This window comes from Ammospiza nelsoni, chromosome 21, assembly GCF_027579445.1.
Source record: "Ammospiza nelsoni isolate bAmmNel1 chromosome 21, bAmmNel1.pri, whole genome shotgun sequence".
NCBI classification, from domain to species: domain Eukaryota; kingdom Metazoa; phylum Chordata; class Aves; order Passeriformes; family Passerellidae; genus Ammospiza; species Ammospiza nelsoni.
The window spans coordinates 11853124-11880021 of record NC_080653.1 but is presented as its reverse complement, the minus strand read 5'-3'; the positions used below and the strand labels follow the sequence as shown (position 1 = coordinate 11880021).

Here is a 26898-nt window from a genome sequence, read left to right as displayed (position 1 = left end):
TCAAACCCATCTTCCATAGCTGCCATATATATTCAGTGTTAAACTTACTCTCAATTTGACATGTGTCCTTTTGCGTAGCCATTTTTCTCGTGGATTGGATGGACTTAGTGTTTCTGGATCCAGGTTGTCATTTTCCTTGAAATTTACGTTTTCATACCTCATGACCTGAAATTATATTAATATTTTAATAAACAGCTTGTGGCCTGAGGAGTCCTGGTACTTGGCAAAGAAAGAGAAATTACACTGCTGCCCCAGTTGAGTGACACTGCAGAGCCAAAAGCACAATGCAAGTAGAGTGGTAAATCCATATATCCACAAAACCTGCACAGACAAAGAAACTGCTTTCACTCTGTTGGCCAACACTTAATTTCAAATACTTATTGAACAGCTTTTCATTCACAGCAGAGCCTACACATTCCTCCAGAGAAACAGTGAAAACATTAGGATGGTATCAAGTGACAAGTCACATTGTCTATGGTCTGCAAAGTCAGTAAAGCAGCATAAAACCACACAAGCATTTTTTAATGTCCTTTATGTGGCAGACATCAGACTCCTGACATCATCTATACTGATTTTCTACACATCTACTCAGAGAAAATGTTTCTTATCCCTTTTCGGTATTACTACTTCAGTAGCTGATAGGTAGGGACCCACAAGGACCCACTGAAATCCAACTGAACTTGCAGAACCTTATTATGTCATACACATTCTTACAACCTAAACATCACCAAACATCATACATTTACCAAGAAACTTTCATGTCCAACTCAGATTTCAGGACACAACCTACAGAATTCAGAATCTGGGTGTGCGTTATGCCACATTTCAACTGAAACCAGAAGCTCTGTCTCGCTGAAATCTGTGTGTTGTACCTGCAATCACAAATAGCTATTTTGAATGAGAAACAGATTAGCAAATTTTTCAAGTTGAACAGCTGGTTTTCTGTGCTGAAGTTTTACAATCTCAGTACCCTTGCTAAGAGAGTGATCTAGAATTCTTTTAAAAGATGTCTTAGATGAAGTCCCTTGAGTAAAATCATGCTGCAATCACAGTCAGCAAAGCAGCTGATTTGCAACAAATTACAGCAGTGTTGAGAAGTAAGCATGGTTTTTAACAAATTGGCATAAATTCTATTCACTAGAGGTAATGTGCAGGCAATACATGCAGCCACAGGGCATTCAGGAGCCAGTAGTCTTATTCTTAACCCCCAACAAGGGTAGAAGGCCCAGACTGTACTGGAACTAACTAGTCCTTTATGTAGAGCTGTAAGCTCACATACAGCTTTAGAGATATATTCTAAATATCTAAGCTTGAAAAGCTTAATAAATTCTAAAAGATGTAATGTGCTTACAAGGCTAGGAAAGTGTCCTGTAAAGGAGAGACTCGACTTTCTTATTTTCAGTATTTTTCTTATTTTCAGTATTTTCAAGCTGGTTTACTATCAGATGTATGCTAGTAATTTGATACTTAATAGGGAGATATATAATTATGTAAGGCTGGAGATAGCCTATTCCTTCAAAACCAGGACAAAATTAATATATAATACAGGGTTAGACTGATCTGGGGCACAGGAGGGGTGAGATATGCATAAAGGCGCAATATTACTGGTCACAAAGCCAGCAGTGCTAATGGTGGGCTCACTGTCCCCTTTACCTCTCCAATAAATACAGATCTGTCACTCCTAAATGCACTTGTATGTGATGCATCCACACGTAGCCACCTAACTGACTGAAAGATTTAAAGACTGACCCTTGGAAAATGCAATTAACAAGTACAAGGTTATCTGTTGCAGAGATTAAAAAAAAATACCTGCCAGTTACCTGTCTTAAGATGAAGGCCACAACATCTGTTGATTCCCAGTAGCTGGCATGAAAGAGATGTGGCAGGGCCACCGTTGGAAAGGCTGTCAGCACATCTGGACAATACAAGGCATAATCTATTCGTTTTGTTCCCCACCATTTTGCAGTAACTACAAAAAATGAAACAAAATAGCATAACATTTTTATATCAATACATTTCTTGCTGTCTTCATTTTAAGCTACATAATGGAATTAGGTTTTCTGCTTTCTTACTCTTGACATTTGAAGTCTGTTAAAGCTATCTATCATTCACAAAAGTACAGTTTTTACTGACTGCATCATCACTTAACTGCCTAACATCTAAAGAGTTCTTCTGGGTCCAAGTTTTGGGAAGCAGAAATCACTTCAGCATGATCCCCACTGCTTTCTAGTCCATGGAAAATGTACAGTGAAAGATTACTACTTTTATAATCATATTGTAGGGTAAGAATTGCAAATGCCTCCCAAACAGTGAAACAAATATTGAGAGAGAGATACGTACATACATACATACATACATACATACATACATACATACATACACATATGACTGTAGTCCATAGCAAGACAATATACTCATTTACAGCACTTTTAATTATGAGTAACAAATCTTATCTACCTATGCTGCTTCATGCCTGGAACATGATCATAAACCCCTGTTATTATGAAACTCCTGTGGCTATTTATGAGTAACACCATAATATAAAACTGACTACTATTACTTTATCTATATAATTACAAACAGAAAAGAAAGATAACTTGTGTTATGTAAAATTGCAGAAATTTTGGCTATTGTCATTCTCCCCAAATTCCAAGCAGATATATTTTCTTTTCGTAATCAACTTTTTCACAGAAACAATGCAAAGAGAAAGGCTGTTGCCATATCCAATAGCACCGGGCACAAAGCTTCACTCACTGTTGGTGAGGCATGCTGATGGCAAGCTTTCAGTTGACCCGGAGTTTTCACTGTTCATGCTGGCCAAGCTCAACTTTCTTGTTTTCCCTTGTGGTTGATCAGATGTATTTGGAGATCCAGGACTCTCCTGAGAGAAAGGTATGTTCAAAGAGCTATTCTCAAGGAACAGACCACTGTGATTGTGGAGAGCATCACCTGCAGGTTACAAAAGTGAAAATAACAAAAAAAGGATGCACACCGTGGTTTTGAAACTAGTGCATCTGTGTATATCTTATTTCCTTATTTATTAATCTATTTTTAAATGCAGGGCTAATGAATGTTTTCCTGAATAATATCTCATTTAATGCTCATGGATGAAACTTCCTCCTTCAGAGTGCGAATAGCATGACCCAGCATGACTGCACAGAGAAAGCACACACCCTACTGCCATGAACGTGCAATGGCAGCTGGGTGCTTTTGGCCAGATCTTCCAAACTGGGTAGTGATGCTGGGATGCTATTTTAGTTCACACTCAACCCTACTCATTTTAAAGTAATTTTCTGAGAAGAACTACATAGTCCTGGGAATCTGTGATACTTCTCTGGTCCTATTTCTGGCATGAGCAAAATGTCCTTTTTTGCATAACGTGACAAGTCAAAGATACTTCATATGATTTTACCTTATTTTCTATTAAGTCAAAAAAGCACAATTCCTTCTACTAGCACCTTGCTCATCCACTCCTTTCTCCTTCTTCCCCAGAAATCAATCCATTTCTCTTTGGTTTTCTTTTCCTGGATTCAAATCTTTATTACCAACATAACTATTGCTTAGTAATCCACCCTGGAGAAGTGCAATCAAGACTGCTCAGTGGTCTGATTTGTCCTAGTAGATATCTACAACAAACCAACCATAAGTGACCAAAAGAAACAACATATGAAGATCTAGGCAAAGGCCAACTAATTGTAAAAATAATTTGTTTAAAATTATAGTCAAGGATATGGAATTTTCCAAGTGATACTTCAACTAGAACAGTGGTATCACCTTCAAACTCCTCTTTAACACAACTAGTATCACAAACCTCATGCATAAGAAAAATTTTTCTTAGTAATCCTCTTTGGTTCCACAGTTGCTAAGTATGTCTGTGCTACTCAGTCCCAGAGTTTGTTTTCAGCATGCTGGCACATTGCTATTTCAAATTCTCTCGAGCTGTATGAGGAGAGAACACTTAAGAGAACAACAGGCAATGAGAGCTATGAAAACAGGCACTATACCTAACTGGTGAGATCTTCCATCCCCTAGTGGGTATCTCTGGTACCGTGGGACACTGAATGGAGGAAGAAGATGGAATCTTTTCTCCAACAAAGGTTCAAGTCTGCAGGCAGAGGGGTCAGCAGAGTGAAAGAAGCTGTAAACTTGGCTGCAGGCTGGTCGGACCTGGCATACTTGGATGAGAAAGAGACAAAAAGGCCAGTATTGCTGCTTTACAAATTTCAAAGAGTCTGTGCAGAAACACAGTTAATAGGGTCTTCTGCAAACTCCAGATTAGCACACAGCTGGCCAAATTGAATTATTTCTTATTTCATATGTAAGGGACAGTTCACTGCACAGGAGTTTAAAGAGACATCACAGTCTGAAATGCAGGCACATATGAAATGTGAAGAGCAGAAGAAGAGAAACAGAAGGAAGTGAGAAATGAAAAATAATTTTAAAATCTTGTAAATACATTATTGAGCATTATAGCTGTGATGCTCAGCACTTCAAATATATACCAGCAAAACAGCCTGACGGGCTTTTGTCATCCCGAAGACTTAAACCTAGGGGACAGCAGAACACTCCCTTATATTATAAAAACTAATTCTAACAAAACAAATAAATACATCTGAATTTTACTTGTTACATTTTCAGGTAGCTTTCTACCATTCATTTCAGTAAAGAGGGCACCTTACTCTTCTCAACCAATTTCCAACTGTCTGCATGATAGATTTAAATTTGTCTGTTCTCCTCTCAACTGTGTCACAATTATCACTTTAAAATGGGATTCTTTTATCATATGCACCTCTAAAGACTAATTATGCTTCAAGTAGACACTGCTCACCTCAGAATGTGTTTGAAATGCCCATCAGTTGAGCTGCTTTCAAAGCATACTCCTTTGCAGGATATTTGAGGAAGGATGGAAGTGAGAGCTAATTTGAAGAAAATAGTTTAAAATACTAGGAATTATCATGAAATTTTCCTTTCAAAGTGCCCGGAGGGTAACAGAGTGGAGACTGTGGAAAGGACTGGCCAGGAAAAAAAAACCCTTGGAGCTCTGAGTTGTCGTCTCTTCTCATTATTGCAACAGATTTCCTCCCTCGCCTCTTAATAAATGAATGCATCATTTCCTATAAAGATGCTGCGCTATCCAAAGCTCATACCATGCAAAGAGACAAAGCATGTGCTGAATAATGAAAAGTAAAGTAATCTTTTAACTGAAAAACTTAAAAAATCCAGATGATTTTAAAAATTCTCTCTGTGTCTGATCAGTAGGCTCTGTTACTAGAGAGGAAGAATGGCTCACAAGCAACACACCCGAGGGCCAAATCCACCCGCGAAGCCAGACATGAACAAGAGGTAATGCTGAACCAAGAAGAGATGTTATTTTTGGTATTGTTTTCAAGGACTCATCCTTGGTGAAGTGTGAGCTTCATGATGTATGACACTGGGTATACAATTAACTTAAGATACACTTTTTTAAGTGCTAGAGCAATCCTCATCACCTCAGTACCTACCTACATTAACATTACCATCTCTTAAAGAAAGAAACTTACCTCACTCCCTGACTTTAACCAGGATCCTTTGTTTTCCTTCTTTTTGTGTGAGCCTCTTTGTTTACAAAGGTCTTCATGCATCTTGTATTTTAACCCCAAGAACTTACCATCCAGACCAGGCAGAACTGTGCTCCTCATGGCCAGCACCAAACCGAGCGGTGATCCAAAAAGGAAGAAATCAGACACCTCAAATTCAAATCGGCCCAGATTTACTTCTGAGAAACTGGAATCCACAGGAGGAAGTTCTGCACCATCTTTCAACACGCTTGAGTGGATGCTGAACAAATAAAATATTGAATCAAAAATAATAAAGAGAGCATTCAGAAAAATATAACAGTACCAAAACAGGATACTTGGAAAGTTCCAGCAATGGCATTTAGATCCAAACCTTAAAATTGTAAAATGATATTGCAGTATAGCAGCCATGATTTTTCAGTGTGGCTATTCAGCAAATTTACTGCCTTAAACACGCAAGAGTTTCCTGCAATTATTCTACACAATACTTGGTAAAGTTTTGCAAGGACCATGAATATTTAAGTTTACTGTTCTAAATAAAACACTGTATTTCTCCTATAAAAGATCCTAAAAGTGACTGACCAAATAAATCTTCATGTTTTCAGTTGCAGACAAGAGAAAAACAACCATTCTGTCTCAGAGGAAAAACAACCTACAACACATTGATGTCCAGAAAATGCAATGGTTTCAAAATAAATGCAGAATAGTCAAAGAAAACAAAGCAAAGGGCATTCCATTGCAGCAAGACTACAGAATTACCTTAACCTGCTACTAAGAAAAATGCCAGACTTGAAGTAAGGCACAGTAGTAAGTCTGCACTATACTCAACTCAAGCAGAACTGAAACTTCAACACGCAGTAATTCTTGCTCCTCTGCATCACTCACAATGAAATAAAGGAAATAGGAAGATAGATAGGAGAAACAAAAGCCTGAATATCTCAGGTAAGTAAAAAACCAAATAGCTTAGAACCAGCAGGAACAATGAGACAAAGGGAATGGCTGTGTTCCCATCCCATGTATTTCAAAGGTTTTTTAGGATAAAGGAAAACTAAGTTAACTTCTCCCTCCAGTTCCCTCCTCATTTAAGCCAAATGTTTATGCAGGGCTTTTTTTCTGTTGTTGCTTTAAAGCTGATCTGAATAGCTTATAGATCAATGGGAGCACCTAAAGCAATTATCTCACTAGAGAATAATAAAGGTCCTGAAAGTGAAGTCAGAGGGATTGTTAAAAAGAAATAGGTAACAGAAATTTACAATTATCAAGTATTCATCCATCTTGTTTTGAGTGGACTTAAGAAATAGAACTTTGTGCATTCATTTTTGCATGTTCAAAACCCTCACAACTAATAAAGATCAAATAAAAAACTCTCCAGATGTGAGTATGTTCATACTAGACCCACTAAATCCATAGTTTTCTTTGAGGGAGAGACAAGAACTTTAAGCAAACCTCCAGAAACATACCACAAACAATAACAATGCCTCTATGCTCTGCTGCTAACAGGTTCCTTTCAATGGCAAGCCCATTTCTTTGACTCAGTCATCGGGCACTGGTTACCTGGACAGGAAGGCATGATGCTGGGTTATGGTATCACACTCATAAGTGGATGAGTCACTCTGTTTCCGAGGCAGCGGTGGCCTTTGCTTCTCATCCTCCAGGATTCCCGAGATGTCAATATTGCTTTTGCTCAGGTGTTTGCTGTCACCCAGACTGGAGTCCTCTGCTGAGAGTGGATTATCCTTCAGAAAATTAACAGAGCAAAGGGAAGATTTAGACAGATAACAAAATACAAAAGAGCTTATATGAAATGCCTGCATTTATACATATGATCTCACTTAATCCAACTGGGGAACGAGAGGCTGGAGAGTAGCCACGCAGAAAGGCACCATGGAGGCTGTGGTCAATAGCAAGTTGAATACAACTCAACAGTGTGCCCTGGCATCCAGGAGGACCAATTTCATCTTGAGGTACATCAGGCACAGCATTGCTAGCCAGTCCAGGGAAGGTGACTGTCCTACTATGCTCTGGTGTGGCCTCAGTTTGAGTCCTGTGTGCAGTTTTGGGCACCACAGTAACAAGAAAGATAAAAAAGCTATTAGAAGGTGCCTGAAAGAGGGCTATAAAGATAGTGAAGGGTCTGGAGGGGAAGCCATATAAGGAACAGTTGAGGTTTCATGGTTTGTTCAGGCTGGAGAAAAGGGGACTGAGGGGAGACCTCATAGCAGTCTATAGAACCCTCATGAGAGGAAGTTTGATACATGGATAGAATCCCATTCTATCATGGTAATTTACCAAATCCTTAACTTTCCTCTGATTTATATGAAGCTGATTTCCTCCATGGAATGCATCTATGGGGTTTCAGCTCTGTGTATTTTTTCCTCTTCACCTGGATGCTGCTGATGCTTCCTCTCCTGCTACTGTTCTGACTCTCGTAAGCTGTATTAGAATTATAGCAGATGGCATCAAAGCCCAAAATTCCTCCAATGCAGTCACCGATAAGACACACCTGAAAAAAAGATTTTAATTTTAAGATGTAGCAAGTTTTCAAAAGAGACAAAAAGCATCACAGTACTGCAGAAGAGTTTCTATCTTACTTCATTCCCTTGTTACTGGTTTCTACACTTAGGTTTATATTGCAGCTACTTTTTTCTACTTTCTTTTACCACCAGAAATATGCCCTATGCAAAGATTATCTGTGTCAGGAACTATTTTGATGAGTGGGAGTTAATCTGTTCCACATACAATATAAAATCAAAAAAGGCAATCTCTGATCTAATGAACTTGGAATGCAAATTGACAGAAGAGACAAAAATATTATAGGAAAGATCCACACAGGGTGCATGCCAGGATATACGATACTCAATCAGTACAGGGCTTATTCAGAGTCAGAGCTGAAATTTCTATCTAAGGAAGAAAGCAAAGCACTTTGGAGAGCACAGAGAAGTCACTTGCATTTTAACTGTGCTGGTAGTTGATGGTGAAAATTCTGTGGAACATATAGAGGTCAAGCAGTAAATACAATATATTATTTGTAAACCACAAGAGAGAGACTTTTTTGTAGCTCTACCAAGGCAAAAAAATCATAACACTAAAGTTCTACTGAGATAGTTTTCATATTATTTTTGTAACTGGTGTCATTCTTCTTTACATAATTTCACCTTTCATAACGTTCTGTCACTGCAGCTGGGCTGGTTTTATGCTTTAACCAAGAACAGTTTACTGTGCACAGTAAAAATGGCTTATAACCAAATTATAGTCTAAAAATACTGATATATCACAGCATAATCTTATTAGTGCCACAGAAAAGAATTTGTGTAATAAGACACATGCTTCCCTTCAAAGTTTACACTGTACTCTATATTAAATGTATTTTCTTTCTTTTTCTGAAGTGTGGAGGTCACTGTACTTAAAGGAAGTGCATGTTTCTGGCCATTGTAGATGGCCCCATTACAAAATAGTATCAGTAACTCACACAGGGTATCAATATCATATTTCTATGTAAATCCATGTGAGTTAATGCACAGGATTCCAAAAGTGCCTGTCTTGTGCTGGACACGGAGAGGACATTTTGTGTAGATGATCCCATGCTAACATTCATTCATATTTGTAGCATCCCACACTCATAACTCAAACCCCTCAACATAATGGCTTAAAACCAAACAGCCTTGCTCTGAAGAAATTTTACCTTGATGTAAGAGAAAACAGTCCTACCTGTCCATTAAAACCAGCCCCATCAGTAGATTTGAGAAACTCATTATAAACTTGATTGGCTCTACTGATCACCATGGCAACTGCATCCTGGTACTGAGGAGATGAAACAGCCAGCAAAGGCAAGGCAGCCAGTGGGATGTGGTCTTCACTGCTGCTGAGACAGCTCTCATCATAGCTGTAGGGATTTAGGCTGGAAAAGGACATGTTATCATCAGGAAAGCTGCAAGAGGCAGCGCACGGCATTAGAGAATGAGCAATTACTAACAGAAATGGGTTGGGCTACTGCAGTTCACAATGAGCAAACACAGGAAGGATCATTTTCTCAGAGAATTCAACTCCTTAAAAAAACCAAATCATTACTGCTTCAGGTGAACGGGATCACACTAGAAGGCATTTCTGTAGTTAAACACACTTGGTGCAATTGTTCTACATACAACTAGACATAATTTTAAATGGCAATGACATGATTACATTTCAGCTTTTGTTTCCCCCCCATATAATAACTCACTGCAGCAGAGAGCAGAATCCAACCATCACAATGGAATAGTTTCCAAGAATACAATGACAGGTGTATTGTTCAAAAGCATATTATGACATTTTTCCCAGTGTCCAAACTTTTCAAAAAGATGAAACAAAGCTGCAAACAATCTGAAATCACGAGCTTCAAATGTAACCCTGGGCACTATACTGAAATAAAAGTAGTCTAAAAGCAAGTATCACTTAAGGAAGTCCCAGATAAAACCAAGAGAAGCATCTCTTTGCTTAGAAAAACAGAAACCAAGGAAATCTGATTCTCTCCTCCCTTCACCAGAGTTCAGCAGTTAATCCTAGTTTGCACTTGTAGAAGAATTGATGCAGGAGTATGTGTTTCTTTCATCTTTCTCTATTGTGCCATTTAAAATACTTATGTCATGGAAAGCAAGGTTACTTGAAAATATTCTCTCATTCAATGACAGAATTTCTAGACTGAAAAAGCAGCTGAGGAAGAGCCACTTCTGAAGTGGATACATCCAATAAAATTTGTTTTTAAACAAATTAATCCACTTAGACAAGGATGAAAGATCTCTGCAAGTCTTCCAGTTGGCAGAAGATTAAGAATGAATCACAAAATTTCATGATGAAATATATAGGTCACAGAAAGCCATTCAAAACCACAATGCATAACCAAGCACAGGGAATGCAAATCAACTTACCTGGAAACAAGAGAGAAAGCTGCTGAACAAATTGCTGGGCAGGGAACAAGTCTCATTAAGATGTGGCCCAAAGAGGCAGGGAAATGGGCTCGGGTCACTTTCTCAAACACAGAACTGAAGGTGTTGATGTCTGCCAGCTTGCTGCTGTGGTCCCCACTTCCAGTGTCTAATATGTTCCCCCCATGTAGGATCAAAATTAACACATGAGTTTTGCAGTTCTGGTGTTGAACTACTTCCTGTGAGAAAAACACGAAATAGGAAAGGAGGAGGCATTTTCATGGACTTTGTTAGTTTACCTGGTGTCAACATTAGCAGTGATTTTTTTTTTTTTCTGCCAACCCCATCATAGTAATTTTTTGATATTGGCTTTCACTGGAGTGGGTGGGGGCATTTGTGTGCATATATGCATGTCCTGTGTTCCATTTAATTCGTGTATGTCTGAATCATGCAGAGCCCACTATGCTCTGACACAAACTGTGCAGCACAGATGAAGGTTTCAGATCAACAAAGATTAAGACAGCTTTGTGTACATCAGAAGTTACTTTAAATACTCTGAGACTGGAGAAAAATTCCAAACTCCACAGGCAGCATAAGCTATTATCCGTCTAGGTATCCTAGTGATTGCTTAATTTACTGGCAAGGTTTTCATTCAAACCATCACGAGTCCAAAAAAGACAAATTCCTCTGTCAATGAAAACATTCAGCAAAAGCAGATGATGCAGTTATCTCAGGCTTTTGAGACTGGTAACTTCTCATTAAAATGAAAGACACTTACTGAAAAAGTAAAAAAATGCATCATTGCTGATATCCATAAAATTCACAAACAAATTTATGAATAAGTGAACAGGTGCATACACAGACAATAATCAGCATGTTTTGTAGATAACCAAAATGTTTCCTGTTGAAACCAGAAGAGCATTTTGAATGTCTCACAATTTCACCCTTTTTTTTGTCTTTACCCCTTGATACTCGTGTGCACTTGAAGAACTCAGTAATACATTAAAAGGTTAGATTTTTTGTCGTTAAATCTTGACTGCTATTTTCTTCTTCACTTTGGATGTCAGGATTCCTTAAGATTTCTAGTTCCTGACCAAATATGAACACACTGTAAAAATAACAGTAACGTTTTTTGACTAAGGATCATTAAATGCTAGATTGGGTGATTTATTCAGAATCAGGCAATGTTCTGGACAGTTTATTCTTAAGTTCTGGAACGAAAGGAAATGGGTAACTTTAGCACTTGTATTATGGTGACAGAGAAATGGCTGAAAATGAGAGAATTGTAGGTTATTCCACTATCTCTGTTCAGCCCATGAATTTTAGTATCCAGTAAAAGTACTAATTCTGAAGGCTTTTTGCTGACCTGACTTGTATCTGCTTAAATACAGGAGAATCATGTAAGCATTTTTCAGATTCCACTTTTCCATGCACTGATTTACAATTTCCTTCTCCATAAGATTTCATTCCAGTTTTCAGAAGAGAAATTTAATTCCCTTTAAAAGCTAAATATATTTCCTTCCATGGACAATGTCTGCTTGTAAATAAGGACCACCGCTGAGGAGCTGATGAAACTGAAAGCTTCAAAAAGAAAAAAAATCAAGTGGGTCAATATTGCTGAAGTCAATGGTATGAGAAGTCTCTCAGCTGAATTTAACTGGTATTTTCACAGGAAGATTCAAAGAGAATAAAATTAATTTGTCTCTAAGGAGTAGCTCAGCCATGACTTAGACAAGGTGCTCAAGGACTAATTGACTGCAGCCAATCAATGACTGTCATCATTTTATGGGGGTTGTAGGACTGAGTTCTTCAAAAATGGTAAAGTAGACATTTCCATTACCTGTCCTATGTGTGGACAGAGGACCTTAATCAGTTTTCTGGAAGGACCACTCGTTGGGATTCTTTCCTGCTTCTAAATAAAGGCAATTCTGTTACTACCAAATTCATGACTGCTGCTGAATCTGCTTCACAAAACCTGCATTTCCAGTCAAGTACTAAGCAGACATAACCATTTCTCTTCAGAAAACTGAGTCCTATTTCCATGTAAGTAAGCAACGTCTAAAAATCTTGTGATGATTTTCAGTGAGTACATGTGCACCTACTAAACACAGGAAAAACACACTAAGGCATCAGATGAGTTTACAGTTACATAACACAATACGAGAGTACTTCCACACGTCTACTCCTTGAAAATCAGCGCAGCTTGTTTTAGGAAACAATCTCACCTCATTGTCCTCATGTATTTCAATACTGCCTTGTGCAGGGAACCTTTGTTTTCTTAAAGAAGTTCTATATAATTCACCTGAAAGGAAAAGAGACATATTAATAACATAAATATTTGTCTGTTACATCTTTTACAGACATTTGTGGAGGTAAGGCCCATTTCTGATTTCGAGACAGAAAGTTCTGTTCACAGGAAATCCTGTAGACAAACAGAACAATACACGTTCACCAGTGATTCAGAGACACTAAGCAAGTTCTGCATCTCTGGCTTTCCTGAAGTAACTTGTTGCCCTGCCTCTTCAGGTGGAGTACAACAGATCTCAAGATCACCACAAGAAGAAAGCCAGGTGAAAGGAAAAACACTGAGTGATTCCACACCCTAAAGCAGGCATGAAAGGCATGGGTTTGATACATGACCAAAAAAAAAAAGGTTTGTACCCTGAATCTAGAAGACAATTCATACGACAACTCCTAAACTTCTGAGATCATGAGGTAAAGTTTGGACCCATACTAAGAATCAAGACAGGTCCTCTTTTTTCTTATTACACAGACCATTTAAAATATCCCTAATATTTTGCTATGCTAATTAGGGAGAAATTTAGAGGGGAAAAAAAAGAAAAAGAGAACTTGTGTTAGCTACAAAGCATAAAGGGGTGATAGTCCCAAAAGAGAACTGCTATTTCCATTATCATGCTCTCATGAGAAATGATGCTGTTTCTTGCCATCTGCTTCACTATTGCTAACCCTTCATAATGACAAATCTGTCATAAGAAATATGTTCACATGAAGGCTGTGACATATGCTTTCTATTAACAAATGAGAAAGAATACTGTAAATATACTGCAGATGCATTTTGCAGACTGCACTGTTTATAGGAAAATAATGGCATGCATCACTGAGTCCAATCCTGCTCTGAAAATCACAGCATGATATAGTTCCTGTGTTAAGTTCCACAGTTTCTTCACTGAATGAGTCTTACACATACACACACCATCAGATCTCATAAATTACTACTACAGAGCACAGAAGAAGAAAAACACACAGGATTTAGCTGTGAATCTCAACTCAAAATGCTCCACAATTCCAGTTAAAAGACCAGGCAAAATGGGAAAAGTATGATTTCCAAAAAGGAAGGAGTTGGCACCTAGTGACAATGTGCTCATGAACACAGCTGCAGGAATAAAGAACTGACATTTCACTGTGAACTGCTTCAGTAGTCAGATGTTTTTGTTAACTCTTAAGCATTATGTTACACAAGCTAAATGTTACCTTGATTTTCTTCAAGCTTCCCAATTGTTTCTATCTGCTCAACAAGGTCATTTGAGTTCCACTGGCTCATGCCTATAAGAATAGCATTTTTTCCTTCCACCATCTCTTCTGTAAGAGGAAAAAGAACAAAATAAATTGCTGTGACAAAAAAGAGAAAAAAGACAGAGTAAGAACTAGCAATCAAGAGAAATAAACACTCATTAGAACCCCTAATGGGAACATGTAACAGGTTATGCAGGACTATCCAGGAAAGCTTCTTGCCTACTCATATACTTTACAGCAATCCCATACGCTTCATAGATTATGTGCAGGAAAAACATGAAAAAGAGAGGACTGCCTGAATCTTTTCTCTCTTGAGCAGCCACTTTGCAAAACAAAGTCTATAACAATCACTTTGAGTGTTAGAGTAGTTGGCTGGTTTTGTTTTTTTTTTTTTAACTTTTTCTATTAGAAGAACACTGGCAGGTGTGGGCAGCAGGCACAAAGACCAGTGAAAAGAACAGAAAATAAATGAGAGGGCTGTTATGGAAGATTTTTTTTTCAGCTTAAAGGCTGTGGGGCAGGCATGTGGGGAGATCGGTATAGGGGTGTTTGCCTGTCTGCTGTTGAAGTCTGATAAAACAACCAAATGGGAATGCACAGGCTTCTCTGAATAGCTTTTCAAATCTGAGGAAAAAAATGTTAGTCAAACATGGAATTTCATATTCTGACAATTTTGTGATGATGTATTCAGCTGTAATTTTCATCTTCTGTGATCAGAGGTATGTTGCAATTAAATTATAAGGTAGTTTCCTGCATCAAATATAATTTTGCATGTTGACACTGTAAAATTCCTGCCTAACTTATGGCATGTCACATAGAAAGCAAGAAACAAAGGAAAGCCAGGCAATATAAAACAGTATAATATTACTTCTCCATTTCCATATGGATTTCACTGAATTAAGTAGTTAGCCATGACAGATGAATCAACAATCAAAACATGTACAGCTGCTTCATCTCAAACACAGGTGCTTGACTCTATGTTTACAAGGCTGCCAGCCAGAAACTTCTTTGTTTGAGTAACTGAGATTTGACCCCAGCCGTTTTTCAGAATACAAAAGCAGCTCACTAATGTTATGTTTTAATGGTGCCTACTGCTGTGCCCACTGTTTCCTACTTCAGCCTGTCTATGAAGTACAAATTACACATGGGTAGATGCGGGACAGCTTCCAAATTCTCCCATGAAGAAACCCCATAGTACTCAACTCCAGCTGCACTTTGCAGCTGCAAGAATATCAAACATTGATGAAGCACTCTGTATAAGTTACAGAGAATGGGTGAGGAATATAGGTAAGAAACACTGCAGAAAATTTTATGCTGGAGACAGAAAAAGGATATCAAGCTACCTCATTTTTAGGAGATGAAAGCCACAGTCTCTGTCCTGGACAGGTCTCTCTCACTCCAGCACAAACAAACTCCTCTTGTTTCTTTGGTGCTAAACTTAATCTACTGATAATGCCAATTACTTCAGCCCACACATATGTCTTCCTCTACCAAAGACACAAGCTCCCTTATCACCAAGAGAGCTTCTGAGTGTAGAAACGCCTTCTGCCTCTTTTGCTAGTATTTATTTCTGTGTACATTTACTTTCCTGACATTTAAACACTTTATTTCTGAAAGGCTGGTCAGGAGAAAGCAGAGATGATACTAAATTAGGAGGACCTAAGGACTGCCTCAAGGGTAGTGAGGCCTTGCAGAGAGATATGGATAGACCACAGAGGTGGGCAATCACCAGCCATATGAAATTTAACATGCGCAAGTGCTGGATTGTGCACCTGGGATGGGGTAATCCTGGTTAGACCTACGAACTGTGGGAGAGGGGGCTAAAGAGAAGCCATGGGGAAAGAGACCTGAGGGTTTAGGTTAATGGTAAATTGAATATGAGTCAATGGTGCATCCTGGCAACTAGAAAGGCCAACAGTGTCCTGGGGTGCATCAGGCACAGCACCCTAGCCAGCTGAAGGAAGGTGACTGCCCTGCTCTGCTCTGGCGCAACCTCACATGGGAGTCCTGTGTCTAGTTTTGGTGCCATAATACAAGATCTAAAGCTATTAGAGAGCATTCAGAGGAGGACAACCAAGATGCTGAATGGCCTCAAGACCAAGATTTATGAGGAACGATTGAGGTCCCTCGGTTTGTTCAGTTTGGAGAAGACTGAGGGGAGACTTCATCGCAGTCTGCAACTTCCTCAAGGTGGGCCATGGAGAGGGAGTTGCTGATATCTCTCTCGTGACCAGTGACAGGATTTGAAGAAATAAAAATCTATCTAAACAAAACTTGATTTGAAGAGCATTTTTGCAAGCTAACTATCAAGTAATCTAAACTTGGAAATACTTGTGTTAACTCAATATGGACTATGTCCAGCAAATTCAGTCTACAATGCATGCCTCGCCAGCTCCAAAAATGCAGGCACCAAACGGACCTTCAAAGCACTACTGAACAATGAATCTTGATGATTCAAAAGAATATTCCATCAAGCACAGTAAGTGATCATACTCCCAAAGACAGAATCTAGTCAGACTTTTGATCTATTCACATCAAAGAAAACTATGCCATCTAGAATGTCTGAAACATCATCATTTTAGTTCTCTTTATGGAGAAAAAAACTGAAGTATGAGTTGGTGCTCAAAGTTACAACTGCAGCTTCACGCAGAATTTGGAAACATTGCTGAAATCATCAAGAGAGCTATCTTAAGCACATGGTAGAACATTGCAAAGCACAAAGGCATGTGGAGGAAGATCAGCATAGGGTATATTTATTTTCTATTTCCAACTCTTCTATTCATTAAAGCTTAAGATTTAAATGCAGCTTAAACAAATTGGGTATTCTAGTCTCACTGAGTACCCAGTGGGAAAAGATCACCATCTCTCATTCTCATTCTCTTCACGCTTAGATGTCTCCCATGCACATTTAAGTTTGATCCCCAGAAACAATTTATCACGTAAAAGTCTGTTATTAGGGGATTAACAACACAGCAACAAATGTTGTTCATTATCTTTACATAGTGACTTTTTATTTCATTATAAAAGCTATAGTGACTGTCATTACAAGCATTTCAGACTACATAGACTACTTTTGACATTACAACTTAGGTATTTAAGGAAAGCTCTTTCAGAAAAAGGCAAGTGAAATGTGTCAGAAAAGTGTAAATTTTGGTTCCTGGAAACCGAACCAAAACCAGAGCTCCAGCCTCCCACTGGAGGTGGGAGCTTGTGTATGCACACAACCTACAGATTCTTCTGCCACTTCAGAACAAAACTTTGCATGCAACCAACCATGTCAAGATTCAGGGCCTCCCAGATGACTTAGGGAGTGCTGCAGTTACCTCAGCTGGTTAGAGCACAGTGCCATAGTCACATATTGATCCCCATATGGGCTATTCACTTAGGAGCTGGACTCAATGATCCTTGTGGGTCCCTTCCAAGTCAGAACATCCTGTGATGAAATCCACAAGCATTCAAATACTGCTTCCTTGAACAAGCAGAGATCCCAGTCCCTCCAGAAAAAGTTTTGATAGAGTGGAAAACCTAAGATATCGGTCTTTAAAGTGGACAACATGGACACTGATGGCCTTCATCAGGAACTGCGATCAAGAACACTCCCACTGTAACCTCATACACCGTCTGAGCTGGGGAGGATCAGGGTCAGACCCCATGAGCTCTGCACTGGTGGTGTTTTGCTGCTTCTGACACCAGACTCAGCTCAGGGCAGCTCAGCACCTCATCCACCCCAGCACCTCAACAAAGTCCGGTAAATTCAGGTCCATGCACAAATCCTGGATAGAACTGATGGAGGTTTTGTCTAATGAGGACAATGCTGTCAGTTCACCCATGAAGGAGCTGAGTTAGTTGTTGCAAAACTGGGGGGGAAAAAAGGGGAGGGGAGGACAAAAATGTGTACTCACCCCGCGCATCAAAGAATTCATCATCGGAGCTCTCCACAGAGTCTCTGAGAACACTCTGCATGTGCCGCTGAGCACCACCAAGTCGGCATGGGCCGGCTGAAAACACAAGGAGACCCACATTAACACAAGGGAACGCTCACCTCTGCTCCAGAAAAGACCCTGACCCAACACATTAATGACCAGTTTGTGTAGGTGCCTCAGGAAGATGGTCATCATGCACACTTTAATCTCAACTGTCAGCCAGCAAGAGCTCTCAGGATGGCAAAAAAATACTTCCACTTAACGAAAGTGATTAAAACAAGTTTGTGTTAAAGATAAGCCTGCATTCAGCTAATGCAGTGACCTCAAAAGATAAACTCTTTTCTGTTGAATTCGTCTGACTGTTCCATTCCAACACTCAAACTGCACATTGTTTCTAAGACACAAAGCAGCATTTCCCCAGGACATGACAGTAGCTCCCACTTAAATTCAATTTAACTCCTAAAATAAGTGCCATCTTATTGCCTCACAGATTTGCAGACAAGCTACTTAATTCTCACTCGCTGAACTGGTTTCATCAGAGAGCTCTGCTGTGCTGGGGCCTGGGGCTTTCACTTGAAGCTTGCCATTTGAAGATAGGAAGGGAAAACCACATTACAATAGGTACAGTAATAGATATAGTCATGACCGCTTAGATGGTCCTAATGGATTATCATATTCAAACTAATTTGTAGTTAGTAAGCCAGCCTTGTCTAAATATCTGAATTCTCCTTACATCTAAGCAACCCAACACTAGAAAGAAGCAGTGAAATATATTCCTTATATTAACAACAAAGTCTCCCCACAATCAGTGGAGAACCAGGGATCAAATCCACCATACCCCTAACAACACTATTGTAGAAAGGACACTCATCGCCCACCAGAATAGTGTCCTTCGTTTTATTCATTTCCGCAAATGATGACATCAGACCTGATTCTAATATCCTGAGCCCCTGGCCACAAAAGCATTCTTCTTCTCTCAGCAGTAAAAGAGCAACTCAAACAGAGGATGCATCCTTCTGTATTATTCTGGAGAAAATATGCCACTAGGTCACAGCCTTTTGTTCTTCATTTACTCCACCTATAGCTGAATTAATCAGAAATATAAGTGAAGGGGGTAAGAAGCAGCAGATTTTAGCTGGCCAAGACGTGAGTAAAAACAATAATCAATTAATAGCATTTTAATAGGGTTAAAAAAATTGGCTATTAAGAAGTAAGTAAAAATAATAGTCAATTAATAGCATTTTAATTTTTTTTAATGGCTATTAAGGAGTCAGTATTCATTCCAAGAGTACAGCATGTTTTGGCAATGTGTCCAGTGATATCTGGCAGCTACTGGAGCCCCTCCATTCAGGTACATATCTATCCTAAAATGCACCACTACAGTCATCAAAATAGTGGGAGAAAGAACACTATTCTGACCTTCAAATGAAAAAAAGTCTGCATTGGGTCAATGCTTGGAACAGAAGGCATTCCAAAATTCCAAAAGCACAAAGTGGGAAGCACCACAAAAAAACCAGAGTGATGAATGGAGGGTTGGACCGAAAGAGGGAGGGAGCAAGGGAGCAAGGGAGGAGGCTATAAAAATAAAAAATTGTAAAAACTTCAAAGGTACTCCAAAGCAAACAGCAATTCCCTGGAGAAGAACTGCCACTAGCCTGGCTGAAAATCAATAATAGTACTCACCCCACAAAAAAAGCCCATGGTTCCAGGGACCTTGGAGTTTGATGTAGAATGTGAAGGGAGGGCAGGGAAAAGAGTCACAAATATCCAGGCATAAATTCTGGTTATGAGAAAAGATCTTGAGAGCATAAGTTTTATTATATTGCACTGGGAATGCTTCTAGATTTAGAAGCAGCTTAAACATAACCACAGTCAGCAGCACAAATATGCATAAAGCTCACAGCTCCCCACATCTAGATGGATTTGCTGGCTGGACTGCATTGCATTGCCCTAATACATTGGTCCTATTGAGTCTGCTTCCTTCAGTGCCAGCAGATTAGCATTAGGCTAACCTTCAGAGGACTCTATTAACATTTCTTGATTTTATTAGACACTGGCATTTCCTGGACTGACTGATTTGATTTACACTGTCAACTGCTGCATATCTTATTTTATAATTTTGTTTCAGAGAATGAAAAGACCAGCCCTACTTCAGAGCACAGGTGAGCTCCTTGGTAATGACACTTTATGCTTCTACAGCAGTGATCCTACCTTTATCAGATCAGTCAGCTGACTCTTAGCAGCCGGATTTCAGAAGTTTTTGCACCCAGGTAGCAACTTTCATTTCATTTCAATTGTTCAGTATCACAATTTCTGATCAAAGTAGGGGAAAGCATGGAGAAATCCTTGAACACTACGTGACAAATTTGTGAGTCACAATAGTTGAACTGGAAGCACATACAGTAGTTCCCCACAAGCTGTCGGGGCGGCACGACAGAGAGATAGTAGGATGTAAGAGTAACATTTCCCAGAGGAGGAAGGAGAGCCCACAGAAATGCACAGGTGCTTTACTTCTAGAAGAAGCAGAAGTAAAGTTTCCTATCTAACCTGTTCTCTCTGCACACGACTGCAAGTTGTGACAGTCACCTGTCACAGCTGGCAGGGGCTTGCCCCGAGCACAGAGGCACAGTAAAAGCAAGGGAGAATACAACAGCAGAGCCATCGCTGCAGAACTATGAACAGAAGCTCAATGCCCTAGTAGGCTAGCACTAACCATAAGTAATTGTAATTAAGAATACAATCAGGGATTTTCCGCAGTAAAAAAAAAAAAAAAGTCTTCTTTTCTTCAACAAAGAACAGCTGGAATTTCGCTGCTACTTTGCTGCATCAGTGATCTGGTGACTGATGGGAGGTGTTGAGATGCATGTTAGATATTGATTTCCTTACCCCTACTATGTATAAGTAAGGATCACAACTGAAATCTATCCTGCATAACAGCTTCCATAAGGGGAAGAGCCACAGATGATAACTGGCTGCAACCTCTTGTGATAAGCAGCAAAATAGCCAGGATCTTATTTGACTAAAAATTGCTACAGAAATAGTTCCATGTTCTATTATGCAACACTCGCACTTTGGTTGAAGGCGAGGCAGACTGCACCTCTGTACACGTCATCCTAATTCAGATGCAAAACAAATTTAATCCTTGGTGTTTAGTGAGTGTATATAATTCCAGCAAACAGCAGAAGAAACAGTTCCCACTCATATACCAGCAGCTTCTAATACTGTCCATCCAGAGAAGGAACAACCCACTAAAATGATGCAATCTCTGATATGTTCCACAAATAGACCAAAGGAGCAGAACAGTCATGGAAAATGCCAATGTGAAAGTATTCACCCACAAACACCAGCAGGGCTCACTCTTCCATAGCTCCACAAGAAATCACCAGCAGTTGAAAAGTACATATAAGACAAGAATCAGCTCTAGCTTCCTCTGGTCAGGAGGCATAAACCCAAATTCTTTCCAAAGCTGTCTCTGTCTTTTTTACAAGCTGGCAATGATATGACAATAAAGCAGTGCATGAGCATGCTTCATTACATGTGATATGAGGGTGATTCTAAAAGAGAGAAAAAAAAAGAAAAACACAAGAGGAATTAAAGTGACCCTACTGGTCTTTAGCCAACATTCTCAGGACTAAGGAAATGGCAACAGAAAAACAGGTAAGAAGTGAAATAAGGCTGAAGAGGCTCTGAAAAAGTTTAAAAAACAAAGCTTTTTCTCTGAAAACTGAACAGCTAATGGTGTTGATTCCCAACTTTAATTGCTTTCCTATATCCTTTGGAAGGCCCAGTGTCCAAAACACACTCATCATAATAGTCCCAAGCACCCTAAGACAAAACAGCTCACCACTGTCACTCAGCAGTATGCACATGTTCTGCTACCAGTACCAAAAATGCTGCTTCAATATTACCTGTTAAGAAAGATAGTATTCAAAATGCACACCATGTCAGGAGAAAGAAAAGACATCTACTTTCCATTTCCATTCCAGTAACTGGCATCAATTCTGACAACACATAGCAACACCACACAGTACGGGCTCCAGGTCCTTAGGTGGCATACACCTAGAGGTGAAACATGTGAGAGCACAAGAATATCTTCTGGGAAAAGGAAGGAACAATTTCCTGTGGAAATTATGTCCTCTTAGCACACTTTACCAAGGCACAGGGATTGAATCTGCTACTGGATCTAACGAGCAGAAAATTAATTTTCAAATGCAGCAGGAAGTAAGCCTAGCCCTGCTGTGAAAACACAGCCATGTTACCTTTCTTCACTGGTTCTGCCTTCCCCTAATTTTGAAAGCTTTTAAAAATTCTTACTGAAACTGAAAAAAACCCCTCATTACTGGAGTCATCACATCACTGTTTACAGAAGCACTTCATGGGCAGGACTGGCACATACTCTTTGGGAATGAGAGTATGTTGATTTCATTCCTGAAACATACTTGTGAGGGCAGAGTAGCAGCACAGTAGGGTCAGTCTAGAAGCATCAGTCTAAGAGTCACTGCAGCATCTCCCTCTTCTCCTTACCAGCGCATGTGTCACTGGCCACTTTGTCAGGCAAGCAGACAGACGGAAAGCGAGCAGGACGACCCAAATGCCAGCCGTGCCAGCCCCTTGTGTAGCGGCAGCATCACAGCCTGGTTCCAGAGGCCATCCCAGCTCAGGTGTGCTCACACCAGACTTGCCAGGAAAATGCATTCAAGCTGATTGAGCTAAGAGCTGCAGTTTTCACTGGATGCAATTACAGCACTGGGTTTTGCTGTCAAATGAATTCAATATTATTTACTTCACTGTCATATTATCACAGATTTCAAGCTTTGCAGGAGACCCAACCTTTTTCCACATCTTTTGCTTGGAAACATCTTCCAGTTTCCAATCAAGCCCAGACATAAGCACATGCCAGAAGACAGGCAACGATAAAGAAAGCACTCCTGACTACTATCACCACACCTAGGTAGAGATGAAACAGCTCACAGTGTTCTCATAGCTACTGGAAACTCAGTCTTTTACAAAGTCAAATATTGAGGACTGCATTAACCTCAATTAAAAAAAACCCAAAACAATAGACTCTATTACAGAGATTAAAAAATTTCCACCTGTCAAAACTTGTTTTAGAAGCACACCATTTTGAATTCAGGGGCAGTTGTCCTAATAAAATTTAAAAGCACAAGTAATTTTTCCATTTGGATAGAGATGCTGGGTAGGAGGAATGACCTTTGCTATTGCTACCAACTGTGGTTGCATAATAATATTTCCTTCTGTTTTGCTGGTTTCAGATGCTTCTTGCCTACCCATTAAGTGATTTAACTGAGCTACCCACACAGTGTTACCTAGTGACTATGAAGTTAAGACTTACTGGAGGCCAACTTCTCCCACTATTATTTCCTACTTATTTTTTATTTCTTATTTGGAAATCATAAAACTGAAGACGTACATTACACGTATGTGAATTTAACTACTGGAGGCACTCCTAAGACTCAGGAGCTCATACAAGACAGAGGGAGATGCTGATCAGAAGAAGTCCTTGCCTGCACACTGACCACCAAAAAAGATGGACCATACATGCCATCACTGATAGCAGGCCTCCTCATCCAAAATCACAGAATGAATCTGCATCAGAGACTGGAACTGAAATAAAATCAGTTGAAGCTGAAATGGAACACACTCAGCAGAAGGGGCTGAGGAGGGGCATGGAGTGGGAGGCCTACAAAACTGTGAGGCTAACAGAGAAGAGGAAAAAAAATAACAGTGGGAGGTGAGAGGGAGGGTAGAGAGAACATAAAATGCCAAAGGGAAGGGGGAAGAAAAAAGCGGAAGATCAAGTCAAGATGTCAAGCTCCCTTGTCAAAATACACAGCTGACAAAGCCAGACATAATTACAGATAGAAAAAAGTCCACAAAGATTGCAGGTTCTCTTGTCAAGAAGTGAAAGACCTAACTGATAGTCACTGTGGTCAGAAGTGGCCAACACAATCATCTCCTCTCTCCCATTCCTCATTCAGTGTCTTTCATGTCATAGCAATTTCACAGTGATAAATCCCTGGTTGTCTGCTGTTTATATCCCTCCACTGGCAGTTCTGCAGCAGATGGTAAGGATAGGCATGTATTTGAATATTGAGTACAGAAAACAAATCAAGAAACTAAGCCATGCAGGTCTTAAAGCCCCTATTTTAAGGTACCAGTGACATTTGCAGTCTTGCACTTTACAGGATTACTAGTGAGGTGGAGGAAGAGAGAAAAGAGATTTAACATGACTGTGCAGACTTCAAATCCTAGATCAAAGTTTCCTGTAAACATTGTACATCTCCCAGAGCTGTTTCTTGATGCTTCAGATGCCAGCTTCCCCACAGCTGAAATTAACTTCACTCTCCCTCTCAAGCAGTGTCATTACCTCCTCCAAACTGACTCCCCAAAACCAGAGAAGATATGAATATTCTCCAGTCTTTTCCATCAATGACTGTAGGTGGACTGCCTGCAACACATCTCAAAGTCTCTACTTTCATAGTGCAGAGATTCTGGCTTTCTGAGGAGGCTCTGGCATTTTTGAGTCACTGTGCTCTGTTAAAAATGAAGTCAGAGCTGCAAAGCAGATACTCTACCACTCCCACGGGGACATGCCAGGTGGTGATCTGCAATTGTCTTTATGTGGTTTTACAATCTACACTTGCAAATGCCCAAGCATTTCTGCATAGGGACGACTTCAAGTGCTTAGGGTCTGGAGTTCACCAGGTGAGATCTAGCTACTCAAATGAGTAAAGTGTGGACCATGTCTAAAATCCCTTTACAAGCACACCTGTCATTCAACAGTGAGCAAACACTACAATTTTGGTCTTCCTTTCTATTTGAGGTAAGGCTACAGCACTAGCAGGGGCTGCAAGGTAGCATACATACAAGCAAAACAACTTTTTAATATTTGTGCATTTTGCAGCTCACATTGGTAAACTCAGTAACTTCAATTTATAAAAGCAGCACATTTTTCCTATGCCTAGACCAGATAGTTTCTTCCAGACCTTCTTTGTGAATGGTCTCTTCTTTGCAATAAGTATTGCAAAGACGGCAATAAGTACTGCCATCACAATAAAGAATTTACAAAATTCTTTATTTAGTAAAGAAATAAACAGTGCTGGAAAAAACCACCCTTTTGGGTTTAGCTTTAATACTGCCATGCTGCTGTGAAGCTGTGTCCAGACCTGGCACCAAACACCAGAAATGTCACATACTGACCATTCAGTCATAGCAATTGGGCCTTCACCTGCAACAGCAATGGGTTCTGTGTGCAACCTAGAATAAAACCACTTCTTCATCAGCAACTGCACTCTCATCTGCTCTGGCTCCGTGCGCACAGAACACATGCTACCTCCTTCAGGCCGCACCTGCCACCGGGCACGGGACATCTGGGTGCTGCTGCTGCTGCTGAGCATCCTCAAGCCTTGCTCTCAGCCCCAGCCAACCGGCATCCAAGCTCCACACTGCTCAGGCTCCAGAGGAAGCACAAGTCACATGAATGGGTAAGGCGCAGGGCAGGCTTTCCACCCAAGTGCACACCTGTATTGCTCTCCGACCACGGCTGCTGCTCTCGAGTCTGTTGCTCCCGAGCGGGCGGCAGCGAGCACCGGCCCGACCAGGCGGCAGTCACGGAATTGCCCGGGAGCTGGAAGCGACCCTTCCCGGAGCAGCACCGGCGGAGCGCGGGGAGGAGGCCGGGCAGCGGCGATGGGCGCGGACGCCTGCGATGCCCCCGCAGACCCGCACGGCCGTGCCTTGACCACGGCACCGGCAGATGCGGGCGCCGAAGGCAGAGCGGGCCGTGCTCCATAACGACGACGAGGACGAATGTACCCGCGCCTCGTTCACACGAGTTCACCGCTCCGCGGGGCCGGCGGCGAAGGACGCGGACACGGCGCTGCCACGGAGCCGCGGGTGGGCGGGGAACGCGCCGGAGCTTCTTCCCCGCCGCGCCCCCGGGGCCCCGCGCTCCCCTCGGGGCCGCCCCATCCCGCCCCGGGGGCCTCGCTCTCCCCTCGGGACTGCCCCATTGCGCCGCGCAGGCTCAGCGCTTACCTGAGAGCGGAGCTTTCGCCATTTCAGGGCTGCCCGCCCGCAGCCAAGCCGTCCTCCGCTGTGTCAGGTGCTCGCCTGCTGGGCGCTCCGGCACCCTGCTCTCCGGCGCCCCATCGGCTTTCGGCAGAGGCCCCGCGCCGCCCCCTTGCCTGCGGCGCTGAGAGACGCGGCCGGGAGACGCCGCCGCCGCCGCCCGGTGCCGCCCGCCCGCCGCTAAAGGCGCAGCCGCCGTCGCTCAAGGCGCAGTGAGCGGCTCCGCGGAGAGCGGGGGCCGGGCCGGGCCAGCACGGGGACGTGGCTGCGCATATACGGCCTGGAGAGAGCGGCCGCGAGGTGCGAGCAGCCCCCGCTCCCGGCAAGGGCTCGCTCGGGTCTCGCCGCGGCGCTGCCGGCGAGGTCCCTCTGCTTGGAGCTCGCCTCGCCCGCAGCCCTCACGGCACGCCTCCCGCCGAGGGGTCGCGGCTCCGCCGCCGTCCTGGCGCCCCTCGGAGCTGCGAGCCCGCAGAGCCGGAGGGGGCTGAGGCCCGCGCCGTGCCCTCAGCTGTCCGGGGCCCAGAGGCGCTGTCCCTGCGCCGGCCCGTGGTGCTAGGGCGCGCACGGCTCGGCTGCGGTTGCCGCATTGCCCCTGCCAAGCTGCTCCTGCGAGCGGCTGCTCTGGATTTGAACAGCAAAATTCCTCCGGGTGCTGCCAAGCCCCGTGTCAATGCAGTGGCGGAACAACTGCAAAGCTGCCTTTTAAGTCAGCCATAGGCAAGTGGCTTAGAGTCTGCTGAAACTTACAGGGTTTGTCCCTCTTCAAGAGCCTCACTAGCAGCACGTCTCTAAAAGCAGAAAAGCCAACTTCTCCAGAACCCCAAATAACCAGGAGAAATTAATCTTAAGGAATGACTTAAGTCACAGCCCTTCTTGTAGAAACGATGGGAGGAGGCT

At 41.5% G+C, this 26898-nt stretch overlaps 1 protein-coding gene across 1 annotated transcript in view; it reads right to left on the bottom strand.

The window, feature by feature from the left end:
- The window catches only part of PITPNM3 (PITPNM family member 3), a 37214-nt gene extending 11090 nt beyond the window's left edge, over positions 1-26124 (bottom strand). Inside the window, exons 1-13 of the mRNA XM_059486780.1 lie at positions 25969-26124; positions 17890-17985; positions 13946-14053; positions 12679-12755; positions 10457-10692; positions 9264-9453; positions 7939-8058; positions 7110-7291; positions 5648-5817; positions 4005-4175; positions 2755-2949; positions 1821-1969; positions 49-165 (exon numbers count right to left, since the gene is read on the bottom strand). Of these exons, the coding sequence (XP_059342763.1) occupies positions 49-165; positions 1821-1969; positions 2755-2949; positions 4005-4175; positions 5648-5817; positions 7110-7291; positions 7939-8058; positions 9264-9453; positions 10457-10692; positions 12679-12755; positions 13946-14053; positions 17890-17985; positions 25969-25990 (1833 nt within the window). The 5' untranslated portion in view covers positions 25991-26124. The remainder of the gene's footprint in view (positions 1-48; positions 166-1820; positions 1970-2754; positions 2950-4004; positions 4176-5647; positions 5818-7109; positions 7292-7938; positions 8059-9263; positions 9454-10456; positions 10693-12678; positions 12756-13945; positions 14054-17889; positions 17986-25968) is intronic.
- Between the last annotated feature and the right edge of the window lie 774 nt (positions 26125-26898).